Source organism: Barbus barbus (genome assembly GCF_936440315.1).
Source record: "Barbus barbus genome assembly, chromosome: 21".
NCBI lineage: Eukaryota > Metazoa > Chordata > Actinopteri > Cypriniformes > Cyprinidae > Barbus > Barbus barbus.
The window spans coordinates 24,662,260-24,682,557 of record NC_136749.1 but is presented as its reverse complement, the minus strand read 5'-3'; the positions used below and the strand labels follow the sequence as shown (position 1 = coordinate 24,682,557).

The 20,298-nt window shown below is 33.8% G+C and overlaps 2 protein-coding genes across 3 annotated transcripts; both read left to right on the top strand.

Moving 5' to 3' along the window:
- The first annotated feature begins 3,201 nt into the window (after positions 1-3,201).
- fbl (fibrillarin) lies at positions 3,202-8,394 on the top strand. The gene is made up of 9 exons (XM_079444176.1): positions 3,202-3,337; positions 4,223-4,369; positions 5,781-5,912; positions 5,991-6,085; positions 6,178-6,348; positions 6,853-6,985; positions 7,072-7,184; positions 7,276-7,421; positions 7,589-8,394. The coding sequence occupies exons 1-9, from the start codon at positions 3,328-3,330 to the stop codon at positions 7,611-7,613; spliced, it is 972 nt and encodes a 323-aa protein (XP_079300302.1). The 5' UTR covers positions 3,202-3,327; the 3' UTR covers positions 7,614-8,394.
- Positions 8,395-8,877: 483 nt separating this feature from the next.
- LOC306886825 (tRNA (carboxymethyluridine(34)-5-O)-methyltransferase ALKBH8-like) lies at positions 8,878-18,416 on the top strand. Of its 2 annotated transcripts, XM_079444152.1 has the most exons (12): positions 8,880-9,019; positions 10,250-10,484; positions 10,570-10,701; positions 12,997-13,092; positions 13,584-13,688; positions 13,766-13,836; positions 14,130-14,236; positions 14,486-14,637; positions 15,831-16,087; positions 16,245-16,394; positions 17,585-17,912; positions 18,017-18,240. In XM_079444152.1, exons 1-12 carry the CDS (start codon positions 8,885-8,887, stop codon positions 18,058-18,060), a joined length of 1,812 nt encoding a protein of 603 aa, XP_079300278.1. In that variant the 5' UTR covers positions 8,880-8,884; the 3' UTR covers positions 18,061-18,240. The 2 variants fall into 2 exon arrangements, with proteins under 2 accessions (XP_079300277.1, XP_079300278.1); XM_079444151.1 differs by having other exon boundaries at positions 8,878-9,019; positions 17,585-18,416.
- The last annotated feature ends 1,882 nt before the right edge of the window (positions 18,417-20,298 follow it).

Here is a 20,298-nt window from a genome sequence, read left to right as displayed (position 1 = left end):
GTTCATGCATTGCAAACTCCAGTCTTTTGCTGCCCCTGTGTGGCAGAGGGAAATATACGGAGATACAAAAACTCACTTCAGCCGTATAAACGCCATAAACTGAGGAATTGTTACAAATCTATAGGTCTACATTTTGTCATTGACCCCACACTGGTACTGTTTGTTATTAACTGTTTTCAAGAACAGAAAAAAAGTGCATATGGTAAAGTTTTTGATAACACTTTACAATAAGGTTCATTAGTTAATATTAGTTAACTACATTAGTTAACATGAACTAAGAATGAACAATACGTCTACAGCATTTATTAATCTTAGTTAATTTCAGCATTTACTAATGCATTATTAAAATCACAAGTTTTGTTTGTTAACATTAGTTAATGCACTGTGAACTTACACGAACAAACAATGAACGACTGCATTTATATTAACTAACATTAACAAAGATTAAAAGGGTGGAATGTAGTGTTCATTGTTCGTTCATGTTAATACATTAACTAATGTTAACAAATGACACCTTTGTAAAGTGTTACTAAGTTTTTTAACTTTAGGCACAAAAATGCTTAAAACCTCTTTCAGCTTGAATTTATTCAAATAAGATGTATAGCTATATTCGCAGCTTTGTACTGTGATTGCTTAACATGCTACTGAGCTTGCATTATTGCTTTTGAGGGTTATAAGTATTTCTGAATCCAGTTTATAGAGATTTAGATGTATATATATGCAGGAACTTGCAGCTTTGATCTCACAATTCAGACTTCTCTTCTTGGAATTCTGGTCATAATTGTGATAAATAAATAAATTAATAAAAAAATATATATTTATTTATTTGTCTCACAATTATGACCTCTTTTTTCTCAGAATTCCAAGAAGAGAAGTCTGAATTGTGAGATCAAAGCTGCAAGTTCCTGTATTTATTTATCTATTTAGCATATTTTATCTCATTGCAGAAACAAGCTTCCCTGATATTTTCTGTGTGAAACTGCTGGTTAAAAAAACAAACACACGTTTTTCATTTCATTAATGAAGGACATTGCATTCAACTATAAAGGCCGTGTTGAATATGCATAGAATATACGCTTAAAATTGCACATCATGTATGAAACTATACACACATGCTGTATAGAATATAATTTCTCTAACAAGTAGATTTTCTGTGTTAGCCAACAGCGGACCTCTCAAACGACCAGACAGAATAACTGAGTTTTGCCAAAGGGTTAATGGTGGGAAATAATTATTTAATTACTTCGAATGACAGATATGTAACACAAACACTAAAAGTTGGATATTAACACCCAACAAACAGAATGCACAATGTAATTGTTGCTTGTTCATTTGATTTGAAATGTATGAAATAGCCTACTTTTTCTATAGGCTATTTGGTTAATTTAGTCATATTCCACATCTTCTGTCTATCATTAATATTTCTGCTTGAGAAACACCCTCACTGTTATTTATAGCTCTGCTTTAGTTTTTTGTTTGTTTTGTTAGTTTTTTAACACCAGATTTAATAAAATGTTTCTGTTTTATTTTACAATAAATGAATAATAAAGTGAGTAAAATAAAAGATTATCCTTCTCAGACACAATGCTGTGAGTTTCTATGAGAATATGAAATATGAATTATAATGTGAAACAGCATCTACAACCCCTTTGAAAAAAAAGATTTAAACCAGTCTTAATCCAGCTCTATCTACAATGTATTTTGTCAACTGTTTTGTCAACTGTTACCTAATATTATCATATGCAATGGCATAAGCAATTAATTTTTAATGTTTAATGCATGACAGAGTATAAACAATGTTATAATCACATCCCCTATGACTTCTATGGCCTCTAGACTTCTAGAACTGATTTTTTAAGGAATAGTGAATAATGCAAAGTACACTCGCCTTTATAGTTTCTCCCTCAAAGAATTTCCCAGTGATCTTGATGCAGAAGGTCCCTGATGCATGTTTCCTGAAAAATTAGCTAATAAGCAACTGCGCACACAGCCATAATATTGAAACAAATGAGTCCTTTGAGTTTTGGTTTAAAGTCTGTGGAGACCTAGCTGACTTGTACTATTTGTCTGTCCAAAAACAAAGTATCATTTCAGTTGTAATATGTACAAAACATACACTACCAGTCAAGTCAAGTCAAGTCAAGTCTGCTTTATTGTCAATTATTCCACATGTACAGCACGTACATACAGAGAATTGAAATTGAAACAGTCAAGGTTTTGAACAGTAAGATTTTTAATGTTTTTGCTTCTGCGCACCAAACCTGCATTTATTTGATCCAAAATATAGCAAAAGCAGTAATATTGTGAAATATTTTTACCATTTAAAATAACTGCTTTCTATTGGAATATATTTTTAAGTGTAATTTATTTCTGTGATTAAAGCAAATTTTTCAGCATCATTTCTCCAGACTGTCACATTATCCTTCAGAAATCATTCTAATATGCCGATTTGCTGTTGAAGAAACATGAATTATTATTATTATCATTCATTATTATATATATATATATATATATATATATATATATATATATATATATATATATATATATATGTGAGTCCATTTATTCAGGATTATTTGATGTATAAAAAGATCCAAAGATCAGCATTTATCTGAAATAAAAAAGCTTTTGTAATATTATTCAATAGGCCTATACAATTCAAAAACTTGGAGTCAGTATATTTTTTTGCAATTTAGCAATGCTTTAAATTGATCAATGGTGATAATAAAGACATTTATAATGTTACAAAAGAGTTCTATTTCAGATAAATGCTGTTCTTCTGAACTTTATATTCCTCAAAGTAATCTGAAAAAGTTCTTCTCGGCTGTTTTCAACGTAATAATACTAATAAATGTTTTTTATTCAGCAAATGAGAATATTAGAATGATTTCTAAAGGATCGTTTGACTGGAGTAATGGTGCTAAATTTCAGCTTTGAAATCGCAGGAATAAATTACATTTTTAAATATATTTAAATATATATTGTACTGCTTTTGCTGTTCTTTGGATGAAATAAATGCAGGCTTTGTGAGCAGAAGAAAAAAACATAAAAAATCTGACTGTTTTTGAATGATAGTGTATGTGTAGTCTTGACCACGCTGTAATAAAGTTGTATTCCTTGAAACACTGCCATGAAGTTGCGGAGTCTCCCACTAGATGGCGGAATAAAGGAGCAAGAGCCACGTTTTTTTGGAGGTGCATTATGGGAAAAAACGTTCGACGCACATGTATCCGTCTGATCAGAACGTGTTTGGAGCAAAAGCAGCGGGGTTGTGTTAGCGGCTGTTATTTGTCTAATTAAAACAGGATTAGCCATACATAAAGTAAAATGAGACCAGGTAAGTTATTAATAGCCTTTTTGATGCATATAAGGTTGTTTTCATTGTCGGGCGATACAATTTTAATGTTTAGAAGTGTTTGCTCGCGTGTACGCATGCCATGCGTTAGCCACGCGCTTAAATTTAGTGCACGAGACGCTCTTTCTTTGAGATGTAATGGCGTTGTTTGTTATTTTATTAATATCTTTAAGCATATTAGTGTGGTCTTATGAAAGCGTTGTTTTAATTTCGGCTACAATAGTTCTTGCTGCGCATAAACCGAGCCATGCTGCGCACGCGGAAGCTCCACATGCCTCTTCACTAGATAAGCTATTGTTTCTTAAATCAGACTAGTTTACTAAGGTGTATATATATATATATATATATATATATATATATATATATATATTTGAAATTAAAAATTAGATTTTGTAAGCTTCGTACATCTGATTTTGTCTGGACATTGTGCACAGGATTGTATTCATAGTCGAGCTTCCACACATTATTGAGGACCACATGGGTTTAGGAAATGAACTTGTCTGACAGACCATGTTCATGTGGAAAACCTGGTAAAAACCAATAGTTTTGGTTTAGTCGACAACCTGTATCAAAGACATGTTACACACAGACTAAGTTACCAGGGAATGGATTTTAATGCAGTTAGTTGAGGACACTTGAACACAAGGGATCTGTTGCTATCCTTGCTTCTAAATATATGGTCTCTAATGGCATTTTTTTGTGAGAGCAATCATATCTAAAGATTTTTCTAATATAAGGTGTTAGTTGAAGCTGACTACGGTTTGAAGCTGTTTAATGGTGGGGCGTCTGATTACAATATACTTTGTTTTGCCATAAAGTTTTACTGTGGTCTATTCAGTGAATTGATATATTTGACTCTTTTGACAGGATTCAGCCCAAGAGGAGGTGGACGAGGAGGTTTTGGAGGAAGAGGAGGAGACCGGGGTGGAAGAGGAGGATTTGGAGAAAGAGGAGGTAGAGGAGGAGGATTTGGAGGAAGAGGAGGATTTCGAGGGGGTAGAGGTGGTGGTGGTGGTAAGCAAGTTTGTTTATTTTTTTCTTTCATTTTATTTGCTTTATACATGTAATGACTTGGTTGGTGTGTATATATTTATGTATACACACACACACAAATATGTGACCCTGGACCACAAAATGAGTCATATGCGTAATTTTTTAGAAATTGATCAGTATACGTCTTCTGAAAGCTGAATAAATAGGCTTTCCATTGGTGTATGGTTTGTTATAGAACAGTGTTAGGCTGAGATACAACTATTTGAAAATCTGGAATCTGAGGCTGCAAAAAAATCAAAATATTGAAAAAATTGCCTTTAAAGTTGTACAAATGATGTCCTTAGCAATGCATATTACTAATCAAAAATTAAGTTTTAATATATTTATGGTAGGAACTTTAACAAAATATCTAAATGGAACATGATCTTCTCTTAATATCTTAATGATTTTTGGCCTAAAAGAAAAATGTGTAATTTCGAACCATGCAATTTATTGTTGGCTATTGCTATAAATATACCCGTGCTACTTTTGACACTTTGGTGCAGGGTCACATGTGCAAATACATACATGCACACTGCCATTGAAACGTTTGGGATCAGTATGATTTGTAAGGTTTTCTATAGAAGTCTCATCTGCATTCATTTGATCAAAAAACAGTAATATTGTGAAATATTATTGGAATTTAAAATACTGTTTTTACTTTAATTTACTTTAAAATATAATGTATTCGCGTGATGCAAAGCTGAATTTTCATCATTACTCCAGTCTTCAGTGTCACACGATCCTTCAGAAATCTTTATATGTTGATTTATTTTCAGTGTTGGAAACAGTTGTGATACTTTTTCAGGATTCTTTGAATAAATAGTCAAAAGAACAGCATTTATTTAAAATAGAAATCTTTTGTAACAATTTACAATACTGTTCAAAACTTTGGGGTCAGTATTTTTTTTTTAAAGAAATAATAAAATACTTTAATTCAGCAAGGATTTGTTAAATTGATATAAAGTAAAGACTTCTATTGTTAGAAAAGATTTCTATTTTGAACATGCGTTTCGTTTTCATTTTTTATTCATCATCAAAAAAAAAAATCCTGAAAAGTATCACAGGTTCCAAAAAATATGAAGCATCACAACTGTTTCCAACATTGATAATAAATCAGCATATTAGAATAACACTGAAGACTGGAGTAATGATGCTGAAACTTCAGCTTTGCATCACAGGAATAAATTACACTTTAAAGTTCATTAAAATAGAAAACTGGTATTTTAAGATATATATTTTTAGGTATAATGCTTTTCATTAATGCTAAATATTTAAATATCGTGTATAGTCAATATTTCAGTGCTTTAAATAAACTTTGTTTTCTAGTTTAGATATCAAATTTTCTTGCAATTGCATTTCCATTTTTTTTTTTTTTCGTTTCTGTATCTAGGATTCAGGTCCCCTGGAGGTGATGGTGGCTTCCGTGGACGAGGGGGTGGACGTGGCACTCCTAGAGGCAGGGGAGGACGAGGAGGGTTCAGAGGGGGCAGACAGGTGACTGTAGAGCCCCATAGACATGAAGGTGGGTCATCAACGTTACATTTTTGAGTTGCTGTTGTTTCTGAGAATGTGTTGAATAACCATGTTCTGTTAAATTCAGGAGTTTTTATCTGCCGTGGTAGAGAGGACGCCCTGGTCACAAAGAACATGGTGGTTGGAGAATCTGTGTATGGAGAGAAGAGAATAAATGTTGAGGTGAGCCTATTGAAGCATGTCTTTAATGTTCACTAGAATACTTCTTCTAGAAAGCACATCATTCATTACGTGTTCATTTTTTCTAATGTAAGGAAGGAGAAACTAAAATTGAGTACAGAGCATGGAATCCTTTCCGGTCGAAGCTGGCCGCAGCCATTTTAGGAGGTGTTGACCAGATCCACATTAAGCCAGGATCGAAGGTCATGTACTTAGGAGCCGCATCAGGAACTACTGTATCTCATGTTTCTGACATTGTTGGACCGGTATGTGTATATCTTTTTATAATTGTTAAAGTCCACGTCTGCACTGAAACATTAAAGTGTGGATTTTTTTTGTGTATTGTAGTAATTTAGTTGTCTAAATTTAAAGCTGGGGTGGCATTTTACATAAATTTATCTCAAACAATAGAAGCAATTTACAGTTATTCCAATAGCAGTTTTTTATATGCTACTATAGCATTTCAAAATATTTTCATAATATTTAGCTTTATTATATTTTCAGTTCATTTTAATTCAGTTGAAGATTTGGTCTTTTTTTTTTTTTTTTGCAGCTGTTATTTGGCTTTTTTTCAGTTATAGTTTTAGTAATTTGTATACTTTGACACTTATTTAATTTAAGTTTTTAATCTGTGCTTTTTCAGTTACTGAAATATTTTGAATTTAGTTTATTTAACTGTGCTGTTTAATAAAGTATTAATATGAATTTAAGTTTAATTTCTGGAAGCATTGATGGACATTTTATGTTTTTTATTCATTTTCTCCTCGTAGGAGGGATTGGTGTATGCTGTCGAGTTCTCTCACAGATCAGGCAGAGACTTACTGAATGTGGCGAAAAAGAGAACCAACATTATTCCCATCATCGAAGATGCACGACACCCGCACAAATACCGCATGCTTGTTGGTAAGTTCCTGTGATGTGAACATACGAAAGGTAAAGAATGCACATTACAAGGCGGTTTGGTGAAGCATTACACTGCTTTCTTTCAGGTATGGTGGATGTCATCTTTGCCGATGTTGCCCAGCCTGACCAAACAAGAATCGTTGCCCTCAATGCACACAATTTCCTGAGGAATGGAGGACATTTTGTTATTTCCATCAAGGTAAAATAAGTATAATACTGCTGTTTACACATTATTTCTGCAAGTATTCATCAGTCTTCAGTTGTTAACTTTGTCATCTTTTCTTCCTCAGGCTAACTGCATTGATTCAACAGCCGCTCCAGAGGCAGTGTTTGCATCAGAGGTCAAGAAGATGAGCTCTGAGAACATGAAACCTCAGGAGCAGCTGACACTCGAGCCGTATGAGAGAGATCACGCAGTTGTTGTGGGAATCTACAGGTGAATCTTGATCCATAAACTTCCAAGAACTATGCAGGAACTTTCATAATAATAGAAAGCATGTTTTGCCCAATCATATGGCCGCTGGTTTGTGCAGCTTCATTTTCTGGTCTGAAATGTTTCTTTTATAATTGTGTTGTGCTAAAAGTTTCTTTATTTTTTTGCAGACCACCACCCAAGCAGAAGAAGTGAGGTTTATCACAATTCACATCCTCCTTTCTCCTGGAATAACTGCAGCTGCCACTAGATGGACCCACAGTTTGCAGATGACAAAAGACTGATATAAGTGAACCATTTTCTTGTGTCCACGGGGTTGGGAGTGTATCCCTTTATACCTGATTGGCACAGGCAACATATTCTTTATTGAGAGTAACTCTGCTCCCGTTTTTTCCTTTGTATGATCATCCTCTGTCATGTAGTAATATTACCGTACTGAGATGAATTTTGTTTTGCTTGTAAGAATTATTGGAAGCTAGATGTGTTATGTTAACTAAATCAACAGTTTTCCAAAGCATACATTTGTTATTGTTTCTTTTGAATATTTTTAGTAAAAAATTAATCATTTTTCATTCTTTTTCTGAATTTTGTGTGTACCTCTAAAAGAATGTTAATTCAAGACTTCTTGTGAAGCGGTTTCAGAAGTATTAGTATAAACCCATATCACCAACTCTTAAAAAGGCTTTTCATACTAATACTTGTTAAACCAGTCTAAGCTTGTTTGCTGTTTCTTTTTTTTCTGGTTTTCTCAGCCTGATCATCTGACAAGTACCCAGAACCCCCTTCTGAAATACTCCAGTAAACTAGTTTGAGTTAAATTGCTTTTTTCTTGCAAGCCACTGTGTGAGGCATGTCTTTGTTAGGGATATTGTTAGTAATCTGAATAAAAGGTTCAGATGCTTCTTTGTCCAGAAGTTCTGGTATAACAAGTAGGTCATTTAAAATCAACATTTTTGTAAATAAATATTCAAAATCAATACGTTTCAGTTCATTGCTTAATTAAGTTTGAAATATATATATATATATATATATATATAGGAAGTTAATCATCATAATCTCAAACAGAGTATAATCTTAATTCTCATGCACATTTATATGCCTGTTGATGGCCACATCTGAAATCTAGCTATTTCTGCACCTCTGTCGAACAAAGGCCTTAAATAATTGTCTGCATACTGAGAATGCTGCATTTAGATTTGAAAAATACCTGTGTATGAAATGATAGATATGGTTTAATCTAATCTCTAAACATTTAATAATTGGTTATTGCTATCGTATCAAAATCACCTAATTATTCCTCACGTCTTGCAACGTAAAGAAAGACTGATTTTCTGTCACGTTCTTTTTAAAAGATACGTGTTTATTTTGTGTAGAAATCTAAAATTTCAGAAAAACGATAGGAACCTACGCCTCTAGGAACCAAGTATAAAGATCTGGCGAGAGGGGGACAAATATGCGGTTGCACAATGGAGAGCAGCATGGACAGCACAAGAAGTGTCAGAAGAGCTAAAGAGGCGAAAAAACTGCTTCGAAGGCAGATTAAAGCCAGTCACACATTATTGAAACACGAGGGCATAAGCACAGTTTCACGTCCCACAAAGGTACTTACGAAGCTTCTTTTGATTAATTATCAGTAGAATATGGATTGACCAAATGACATGATTGAGTTTGAATAGCCAGTACTGCTGTTTGTTATGTTTGTGTATCTGACAGTGTTGGGCTAGTTATGCATATATATTACTCATTACTAGTTACTCCTTAATATAAAAGTAATATTGTTACTTATTGCTTTCTGGCAACAGTAATTATTTACATTGCTAGATACATTACTGTTTCTTCACGCCCCACAGAAGTTGTAACTGTGTATCTTCCACATAAAATTCTTCTAGAATGTTACTAATAACATATTTCTTCCTCGTCATTTGACCAAAATCCACATTGGATCACAGCCAGAAGTTATTCCAAACACTCAATAGTGATTGATAGTGACATTCAAGTAGAAGTGTAATTAATCTCATTAATTGTCATGTGTAGCTTGAAGCTGCTTCTAATTTCTCCGTTACCCATATACGATTATATTTCATTATGTATTTTATCAAGTTTGTAAGAAACTGTTTAATTTTCCAAAAACATTTTTAATTGTAGTAATATAATGCTGATCAGAGGAATGTGGGTGGGATGTAATGCCAGAGTATAGTGAAGCCACAATTTACACAACAGTGTTCAGTTCATCTTTTTTCCGGACAAAATCAATATAATACAATATTTCTATCTGCTGAATGTAAGCTTTTCCCTGCTGCACCGGGGACATCACATGCATGAGTAAGTCGTGAAAATAAATCTAGAAATTATTTGATTGTTGGATTTTAAATCAGCGGGGTTGAGGCATCAAAAGTAATTAAGCTGTTTTATTGATGGTAACTGAAATCTTATTAGTAATTAGTTACACTACTAGTTACTGCAAAAAGTAATATTATTACAGTAAGTTATAGTAACTAGTTACTGCCCAACACTGGTATCTGAATACTAAATACTTACTGAATCTACTTACTCTTTTGTAAATGAATGCAATAAAATTGATGGTAAACAGTTATGAAATATATAAATGATTTGTGGTTTTGACAGTCCCACCATCAGTAATTGTGAATTAATATTGGATAAAAGTTGCTTGTTTATGCATATCTCATACAGTAACAAGTCTCTTGGTGAAGTTTGTCAAATGTATAAATGCCCCATTCTTTCAAATGGTGAAACATGCAGTTCATTGCTTTGCATAAATAGCTCATAAAAGCAGTCAGTAATGTGTATATTCATGGTTGTCTGTTATGTAGCATCTGGTGGTGTCTAATGGAGGTTTGGGGAATGGAGTGAGCAGAGAGTCGCTGCTGGAGGTTCTTAAAGAGGGAGGTTCTGTCGAGTCTCTCCTCACTCCTCCAGCGAAACCATATGCGTTTGTAACATATTCTTCAACTGAGGCAGGCCAGAACGCATATACACTCCTCAATGGACGAGCACTGCAGTGTCACGATCAAAGTGTGACGCTTTATTTCAGTTATGTTGAGAAAGGTGTGTCACATGAGTCATATTTATAATCCTTTTCAATGAGCCTTAAAGCAAAGTGTTTCTAATGGATCTCGACTTTGTTTGTCAGTGGAGAGTGACAGGAGTGTGTCCTGTGCTTTGCCTCCTGGTCTGTCTGTGTTGGAGGATTTTGTGTCTCCAGAGGAGGAGCTGCAGCTGCTGCAGGCTGTTGATTGGATGCCAGATACTGAAGATGTCACAGGTAAGAGATACTTGACAGCCTCAGTTTGAATTATTGTAAATCAGCAAATAAAATAAAAAAAATTCATATATGTGACCATGGACCACAAAACCAGTCTTAAGTCGCTGGGGTATATTTGTAGCAATAGCCAAAAATACATTGTATGGGTCAAAATGATCGATTTTTCTTTTATGCCAAAAATCATTAGGATATTAAGTAAAGATCATGTTCCATGAAGATATTTTGTACATTTCCTACCGTAAATATATTAAAACTTAATTTTTTGTTGGTGAAATGCATCGCTAAGAACGTCATTTGGACAACTTTAAAGGCAATTTTCTCAATATTTTGGTTTTTTTGCACCCTCAGATTCCAGATTTTCAAATAGTTGTATCTCGCCCAAATATTGTCCGATCATAACAAACCATACATCAATGGAAAGCTTATTTATTCAGCTGTCAGATTAAAATTGACACTTATGACTGGTTTTGTGGTCCAGAGTTATATTAATATTTGCGGAACTTATATTATATTGTGACTTTTATAGATTTGCTTTCCGCAAACTAGTGTTGTCACGATACTGGAATTTCTAACTTCGATACGATACCTTGAAAAATATCGATACTCGATACCATTTTCGATACCACGGTGAAAAAAACTGCCACAATATTAAGGGGGTAATTTTTTTAATTTAAAGATAAATGTAACAAGTCAAGAACATGCGGTATATTTTACATGAACAAAAAAATGTCTTGAGGTACTGCATTTGTTGATTTATTTATTAATCTTTTATTAATCTTAGTTAAATGTTAATTGAAACTAACGTTTACTAATACATGTACTAATTAAAATCCAAAGTTCTATTTGTTGATATTCTCATTTGCTTCATAACCAAAATATTTCCAGATATAGGCCCCTATGAAATCCGTTTTATTTTTCCCCAAATTCTGTTTAATTTTTTGCTACATTAAATTTTGTATTTTTCTGGATTCCGTTTTTTTTTCGGTTTTAATTTTTCTGGACTTTTTTTTTAATGGTCAAATTAAATGCTATTAATCTAAAAGCATGTCTAATTCATTAAAATCATGAAAATTATACAATTTAACATTTAATTTATTAAAAGTGTAACAAAAATGACACGTTTAGGGCCGTATGAAATGTTTTATTTTTTTCTCACCTTATGTTTTATTGTTACCAAATTCTGTGTTTTAGCATATCTATTATTTGAATGCATACAAACAATTTTTATTTATTCTTACAGTAGCCTTATGAAATGTGTTTTCCCCCTCAGAAATTATGTGTTGTGTATTTAAATTTTACTGGATATCAGATGAAGGCATAAAACAATTTTAATTAATTTATATTTGAATTAATGAAAATTAAACATTTACATTTTTGGCAAATGAAGGGGATTTACTATTAAAATAAAAATATTTTGTGATTATTTCTTTTTAAAAAATTAACAGTAGTAGTAAGTAGTAGTATTATGTACATTCTACTAAATAATAGTAATATAGCCTATTTCTGGCACACGGTCTTTAATAGGCTAAGTTAAACCGAACTTTTATTTTGACGGGTTGCCGTGAATACTTCTAAAGTTCTGTGTGTATATGACGACGCTAGTTTTACTCAAATTAAATGTTAAAATGCTCGTAAAGTGCCTTTCAGATCAGTTCTGGAGATATTGTTGATGTATTTGTCCTCATTGAGACGGCAGACGCTGAAATCACCGCGAGCGCCACATTAGTAAACACAACCGCAGGTGCAGCACATTCACACAGAGACGCGCAGAACATGCAGGATTTATATTTAAATCGACTTTTGCAGCTTAATATTTACAGATACTAGTCCATATCGCGATTTGATTTAAGTGTAATGACCTACTTTTGATTAATTCATCCAAACTTTGACAAATTCCGTGACATTCCGCGTTAAACTGTCAATTCCGTTTTTATGACTGGATTCTGTGCGCGTTCTCTGCATCGCGGAGATCATAGATCCCTACAGATAGCGCTCCTGCTGTGTTCTTTAACAACCAGAGCAGTCATCTTTCTATTCACTTCACTTTTGCTAATTAACCAGAGCAAAGGAGACGAGTGCGGTCACGTGTGGTGCTTGTCCTCGCGCCTTTGGAGAGAAGAGAAAGTGACAGCTCGGCTAGTATCGGTGTATCGATACTTCGGGAAATTAATATTGGTACCGTTCAGATATTTCAATATCGATATTTATCGAAATATCGATATTTTTGACAACACTACCGCAAACTAATACATTTATTTAATAGTAATAATAATAATGTTTATTTTTGTGTTGCAGTGCAGAAAGCTTTAAAACACAGAAGAGTGAAGCATTATGGGTATGAGTTTCGATACGATAATAATAACGTTGACAAAGACAAGCCCTTAGCAGGTGGTAAGTATGAAAATGTTTTTTGAAATGTTTTTAAGAAGTCTCTAATACCCACTTATTACTTAACAAAAACACAGTAAAAAATAGTAATATTGAAAAATATAACATGTAAAACAACATCTATTTTAATGTTTTAAAATTTAATTTCTTCATGTAATGTCTGAATTTTTAGCTGCCATTTACTAAAATTTTTTAATTATCAATGTTGAAAACATTTCTGCTGCTTAATATTTTAATGGAAAACATTATAAATTTTTTTAGGAGTCTTTGATTAATAAAAAGTAAAACAAAAAACCCTGCATTTATTTAAAATAATATATTTAAATAACATTTTTAAGATTTAAATGTTTCTTTTTGATCAATATAATGCATCATTGCCGAATAAAAGTAGTAATTTTCTCCAAATATTTGAATGGAAGTGTATGTATTTACTCATAATCTAAGTATTATATGTCTAATTAATTCTAAAATTGAGTAGACACCTGTCATTTCAGGCCTCCCTGCAGAATGTGATGCTTTATTACAAAGATGTTTGGCTGATGGCCACATAAGTGTCCTTCCAGACCAGCTCACTGTAAACCAATACCAAAGTGGACAAGGTAGTACATCATGTATTTGTGCAGCTGAGGGGAGATTTATGTCTGCTTATAGGACTAAATGTTATTGTGTGGTACAGGGATTCCCCCTCATGTGGACACTCACTCTGCGTTTGAGGATACCATCCTTTCCTTGAGTCTCGGAGCAAAGGTATGAATAAATTAAGCACTAAAATCTCGATAATTATGGATTATAAGAATGTGTTTATTTTTGGGATATGTTTGTAAGGATATGTTTCTGTTTGCATTTTCATATATCAGTATAATTAGTGGATCAGGGTGTTCTGTTTCATCAGACCTGTTTGTAGCTTTATTGATTGGTTATGGTGCAGCAACATTATTGATTATTTGATTTTCCTTGGTCAAAACAAAGATGGAGAAGGAAAATGAACCTCATGATTTTCTTATATGGATAAATATAAACATCTTGCTATTTATCTGTAGACAGTAATGGACTTTAAACATCCTGACGGACATTCTGTCGCTGTGGTGCTGCCAGAGCGAAGTTTGCTAGTGATGACAGGAGAGAGCCGTTATCTGTGGGCTCACGGGTGAGAAACTGCATTATTTTTTTGTACATATACATTAAATACAATATATGCCCAAATATATGCAAACAGCCAAACACTAAACACCTATATGTTCTTTGGATTTTTGCTTGATTTTGTGTTGCATCATTATAAATATTATTTAATGAATATTATCATTCAATATGTACAAAAAGTCAATTGTATTCTATTCTATTATAAATCCTTTGTTCTAGGGAGGGATGAACATGTTTTGTGTATGTTTCATGTCAGCATAACACCTCGGAAATTTGATGTGGTACCAGTGACGGAGGTTGAAGGTTCAGGGGTCATGACCTCTGACATGAGTAATCTGACCCTGAGCCGGCGTGGTACCAGGACATCGCTGACGTTCCGCAAAATCAGGCATACACCCTGCAACTGTGGTGAGTATGTGAACTATTTGCTTAGGCAAGCAAATGCTTTTTTTTCATTTCTAAGTACAGTGCCACTTAAAAGTTTGTGCTGAGGAAGATTTTTTTTTTTTTTAATTAGTACTTTTATTCAAGAAGGATGCATTACATATGACAGCAGAAAAATGTTCTACTAAAGATTTCTATTTTAAATAATTGCTGTTATTTTATAGTTCACCCAAAAATGAAAATTCTGTCATTAATTGCTCACCCTCATGACGTTCCAAACCCATAAAACCTTCATTCATCTTCCGATCACAAATTAAGATATTTTTGATGAAATCCGAGAGCTCTCAGACCCTGCATAGACGGCAACGCAACTACCAGGTTCAAGGCCCAGAAAGGTAGTCATCATTAAAATAGTCCATGTGACATCAGTGGTTCAACCGTAATTTTATGAAGCTACAAGAATACTTTTTGTGTGCAAAGAAAACAAAAAATAACTTTATTTAACAATTCTTCTCTTCTGTGTCACTCTCTGCTGCGTATTCACAAGAGTACCACAATGCATGTGTGATTGTGACTATTCTTTCCGATGTTACCTTTCTGGGCCTTGAACGTGGTAGTTCCTTTGCTGTCTATGCAGGGTCAGAGCGCTCTCGGATTTCATCAAAAATATTTTAATTTGTGTTCCGAAGATGAACGGTGGTCTTACAGGTTGGGAACAACATGAGGGTGAGTAATTAATGACAGAATTTACATTTTTGGGTGAACTATTCCTTTAAGGATCCTGACAAAATATACCAAAGCAGCACAACTATTTTTAACAGTGATATTAATAAGAATTTTTCATGAGCAACAAATAAGCATACTGGAATGATTTCTGAATGGATCATGTGACACTGAAGACTGAAGGGATGGCTGCGGTAAATTCTGCTTTACCATCACAGTTCACGGTTATTTTAAGTTGTAATTATATTTCACAGTATTACTGTTTTTTTACTTATTTCTTATTACTTACTTATTTCTGATCAAATATATAGAGCCTTGGTAAAAACATAAGAGACTTTAAAACATTTTTTAAAAATCATACCAACCCCAATCTTTGAATAGTAGTGTACAAACATAAAAATCACATATATGAAGGTCACTCAGCATTTGTGTATTTTTGTAGATATAAAAATGATGAACATTCATGACAAGAATAATTTTATTTCCTGTTGTAGCTTATCCGTCTGTATGTGACAGCCAGCAGCCGCCTTCTCCACCTACTGTGCCTGTTGCTGAAGGCGATGCGTGTCGTTTGGAGGAGCAGTATGTTCATCAGATCTATGAAGAGATTTCCTCCCACTTCAGCAGCACACGACACTCACCGTGGCCCCATGTACGAGATTTCCTACTGTCGCTGCCACCTGGAAGTATTCTGGCAGACATCGGATGCGGTAATGGCAAATACCTGGGGATCAACCCTGAAGTTATATCAGTAAGTAATAGTAACCACAGCAGAGTTTACCCAGAAGTAAGATGGACTTGGTCGGACATGTCATGGTTATTAGTTACAATTATGATGATTTCCATTACTTTAAGTCTTTCACTAATGGAGAACTCAGATGTAACCTCTATTTTCTGCCCATTTGTAGGTGGGCTGCGACCGCAGTGCTAATCTGGTGCAGATCTGTGTTGAGCGGGGTTATGAGGCATTTGTGTCAGATGCTCTGTCTGTCCCCCTGTGCAGTGACAGCTGTGATGCCTGCATCTCTATTGCAGTCATACATCATTTCTCCACACAGGTGAGCATACTATGTAATTAAAGGGAAAAAAACTTATTTTAATATTATTTGTGAGCCTGGACCAGGCTGGTCTTAAGTCGCTGGGGTATATTTGTAGCAATAGCCAAAAATACATTGTATGGGTCAAAATTAACAATTTTTTCTTTTATCCCAAAAATCATTAGGATATTAAGTAAAGATCATGTTCCATGAAGATATTTTGTAAATGTCCTACCATAAATATATAAAAACTTCATTTTTGTGCTAAGGACTTAATTTGGACAGCTTTAAAGTTGATTTTCTCAATATTTAGCACCCTCAGATTCCAGATTTTCAAATAGTTGGATCTCAGCCAAATATTGTCCTAACAAACCATACATCAATGGAAGCTTATTTATTATGCTTTCAGATGATGTATAAATCTAAATTTAGAAAAATTGACCCTTATGACTGGTTTTGTGGTCCAGGGTCACATTTGAACTTTCTCTGAAGTCCACTTGCACTGTAATAATTTTATTTGTCCAAGAACTGTCATAATTTAGTTTTCACAACCATTTTCCACCTACTTTGTGACATGAAACATGCCTTTTAAATAACCAAAAATAATTTGAAATAACCCCTTTATTTGTGCATTTAGCAGCAGTCCTTTGGTCCACTAACATAAAGTTTGGCTTTCTGGTCCAAAGGCTATAGCTCAAAAGTGTTTATTTTTTTATTTGTTTATTTTTAAAACCAATTCCTACTTTTTTCAGCAAGGATTCAGCATTAAATTGATCAAATGTGACAGTAAAGACATCTGTTACAAAAGATTTCAATTTCAAATAAATTGTTCTTTTGAACTTTTTTTGAAAAAACAAAAACAAAACAATGTATCATGGTTTCCACAAAAATATTAATCTTCATAATTGTTTTCAACATTGATTATAAGAAAAGTTTCTTGAGCAGCAAATCAGAAAATTATTTCTAAAAGAACATTGGAATAATGGCTGCTAAAAATTCAGCTTTGCCATCACAGAAATAAATTTTACATTTTAAAATGTATTCAAATAGAAGAGTTATTTTAAATTGTAATATTTTTTATCAAATAAATGCAGTAAGACTTCTTTCAAAAACACACAAAAAAACTTTAGTGTGTGTTTAACAAACTTTACAACTTTTACATTATTCAGCAAATCTGTACATGATGCTGAACAAAGTGCATGTGTTCTTAGGAGAGAAGACAGGCTGCAGTCAGAGAACTGGTCCGGTTATTAAAGGTGGGAGGAAGAGCTCTGATCTACGTTTGGGCCATGGAGCAGGAATACAACAACCAGAAATCAAAATATCTGAAAGAAAGAACAACTGGAGCTAGTGTGGAGAGCAGCGATGAGCTTACAACAGAAGAAAACATGTTCAACCAACAGGAGGAGCATGATAGTAAAATTACTTCAGACATGAAATGCACAGAGGAGCAGAATGTGACACAGCCCAGAATCCACATCCATACTAACCGCACAGCTTTCCTTTACCAAGATCTCTTGGTGCCATGGCACTTAAAAGGTAATGCAGATAAGAACAAGGGAGCACGGAGTGGAGGCACAAACGGCCCCTTGGAGAACACGAGTCAGGGGCCTGTATTTCACCGCTATTATCATGTCTTCCAGCAGGGAGAGCTGGAGGAGATGTGTTGTGGTGTGACAGGTGTTAAAGTGCTTAGGAGCTACCATGATCAGGGTAACTGCTGTGTGGAACTGGAGAAGACACTTGGTAACTCTTCATAGAATAATATTCCATAGGAAAAATTAATTCTAGTTTATTGAATAAATGCAATTTTAAAATAACATTTTCATGCATGCAGTCACAGCTAATAAAACACTGAAGAATTGTCACTGAATATGTTGATGTGTTTTTGCAAAGCTGTGCAAAATGTTGCTTTGTATTATTTCTGGTACAAAACCTACCTCAATTAATTTCTCTTCTGCAATGAAAAACTGTGTTAACAATGTCCTGACTTCTGCTGATTTGATCACTTAACAACCTCTACAGTAAAGCACTGTAAGCACCATAAGTATGTCAGTACATTAATATAGTACTTTGTGCATGTTATTAGTGCCCAGGCTTAAAATGCAACTTTATGATTTTCTGCTAAATGTATACAGGGGCTCCCAGCTCCGTCTCTCTACAGTACGGTTGCATTTTTAAAAATAAAATAAATACAGTGAAATTATTTCAATTTAAAATAACTTTTAATATATTTTAAAGTGTAAGTTATTTCTGATGGCAAAGCTGAATTTTCAGCATCATTACTCCAGTCTTCAGTGTCACATGATCCTCAGAAATTATTCTGATATGTGACCCTGGACCACAAAACCAGTCTTAAGTCGCTGGGGTATATTTGTAGCAATAGCCCAAAAAAATGGGTCAAAATTATTGATTTTTCTTTTATGCCAAAAATCATTAGGACATCAAGTAAAGTTCATGTTCCATGAAGATATTTTGTAAATTTCCTACTGTAGATATATCAAAACTTCATTTTTGATTATTAATATGCATTGCTAAGAACTTCATTTGGACAACTTTAAAGGCGATTTTCTCAATATTTAGATTTTTTTGCACCCTCAGATTCCAGATTTTCAAATAGTTGCATCTCGGCCAAATATTGTCTGATCATAACAAACCATACATCAATGGAAAGCTTATTTATTTATATAATAAATCTCAGTTTCGATAAATTGACCCTTATGACTGGTTTTGTGGTCCAGGGTCACGTATAGTAATTTACCCTCAAGAAACGGTTATAAATTATAAATAACGGTTATAAGTTATAAATAACTTATTATTATCGATGAAAACAGATTTTCTGCTTAATATTTTTGTTTGCAATCATTTTTTTCAGGATTCTTTAATGAATAGAATGTTAAAAAGAACATTATAAATGCCTTTAAATGTCACTTTTGATCAATTGAACGCATCCTTGCTTAATATAAGTATTAATTTCTTAAAAAATAACATGTTTACTGACCGTTTGAACAGAGCAGTTTACTTGTCCTGAAAAGATTGTTTTTGGTTTTGAACGCTGTTGAACTCACTAGTGTTTTTGCACACCACTAAAGGTATGAACTTTCACCTTGAATTTGATGATGAACTTCCTGCATGTTTAAATTTTAGTAACCTAGTTTGACCTGGCGGCCCAATTCATTTATATCCGATTTGAAAATATGCTTTTGCGTTTTGGTATTAACTACGGTAGGTCTCACACATGAAGAAAGAATAGAGAGAGGGGACGTAAGGGTCAATTCATGACAGACTTCTCTTCAGTCTTAACATTCTCCACAAAAACGTGTGAATGTTAGCCTACAATGCGCCTAAAAGGTTATGAACAAAGACACCTAAAAATATGTTTGGTGTGAATGTCTTGCGTGGGGGGAGTTGGTCACATTTGTGACCTTGTCTTTTTTGTCCCATTGGCACATGACACATTAAATGGTGCCCTCGGCCTGGAACAATGAGGAATTCATGTAATGGTGATGAAAGAGGATGTATATGAAGACCTCAATCAAACTTTCTTGAAGAAGTACACCATTGTTCTGATGAGACAACTGTAGTGTAATTAGTGACTTGAATCACTATAAATTAACCAAATCGAACGAAGTGTATGGCAAAAAGACAATGGTTTCATGCAAGAAATGCATGCGATATATTTGCGGTGGTATATAATCCCGTGAAGCCTTTACCCTAACTTTGCATTAAGTTGTGTTTTGTAAAGCCCAAAATCTTGAGACAGTATCAAAAAATAATAATATTCAAGTTATTGAGACACATGGGCACTATTCAGCAGAAAAATAATAGCTTAACTTAATAGTTTGTTGGTGTTAAACTGGTCTCAAGCTTTTCTGCCCAGTTAAAAAAGCCCCAAAAACCATTGAAACCAGCAAACCGTCTTAAA

What these genes read in the sequence shown, in the direction of transcription:
- fbl (XM_079444176.1), top strand. An exon ending in GGGTAGAGGTGGTGGTGGTG is followed by an intron (nt 4,370 to 5,780) that starts GTAAGCAAGTTT and finishes TTCTGTATCTAG; the next exon opens with GATTCAGGTCCCCTGGAGGT. An exon ending in TTTCTGACATTGTTGGACCG is followed by an intron (nt 6,349 to 6,852) that starts GTATGTGTATAT and finishes TTCTCCTCGTAG; the next exon opens with GAGGGATTGGTGTATGCTGT.
- LOC306886825 (XM_079444151.1), top strand. Translation starts at nt 8,885, where the DNA reads ATGGAGAGCAGCATGGACAGCACAAGAAGTGTCAGAAGAGCTAAAGAG. An exon ending in AGATACTGAAGATGTCACAG is followed by an intron (nt 10,702 to 12,996) that starts GTAAGAGATACT and finishes TTTGTGTTGCAG; the next exon opens with TGCAGAAAGCTTTAAAACAC. An exon ending in GCATACACCCTGCAACTGTG is followed by an intron (nt 14,638 to 15,830) that starts GTGAGTATGTGA and finishes TTCCTGTTGTAG; the next exon opens with CTTATCCGTCTGTATGTGAC.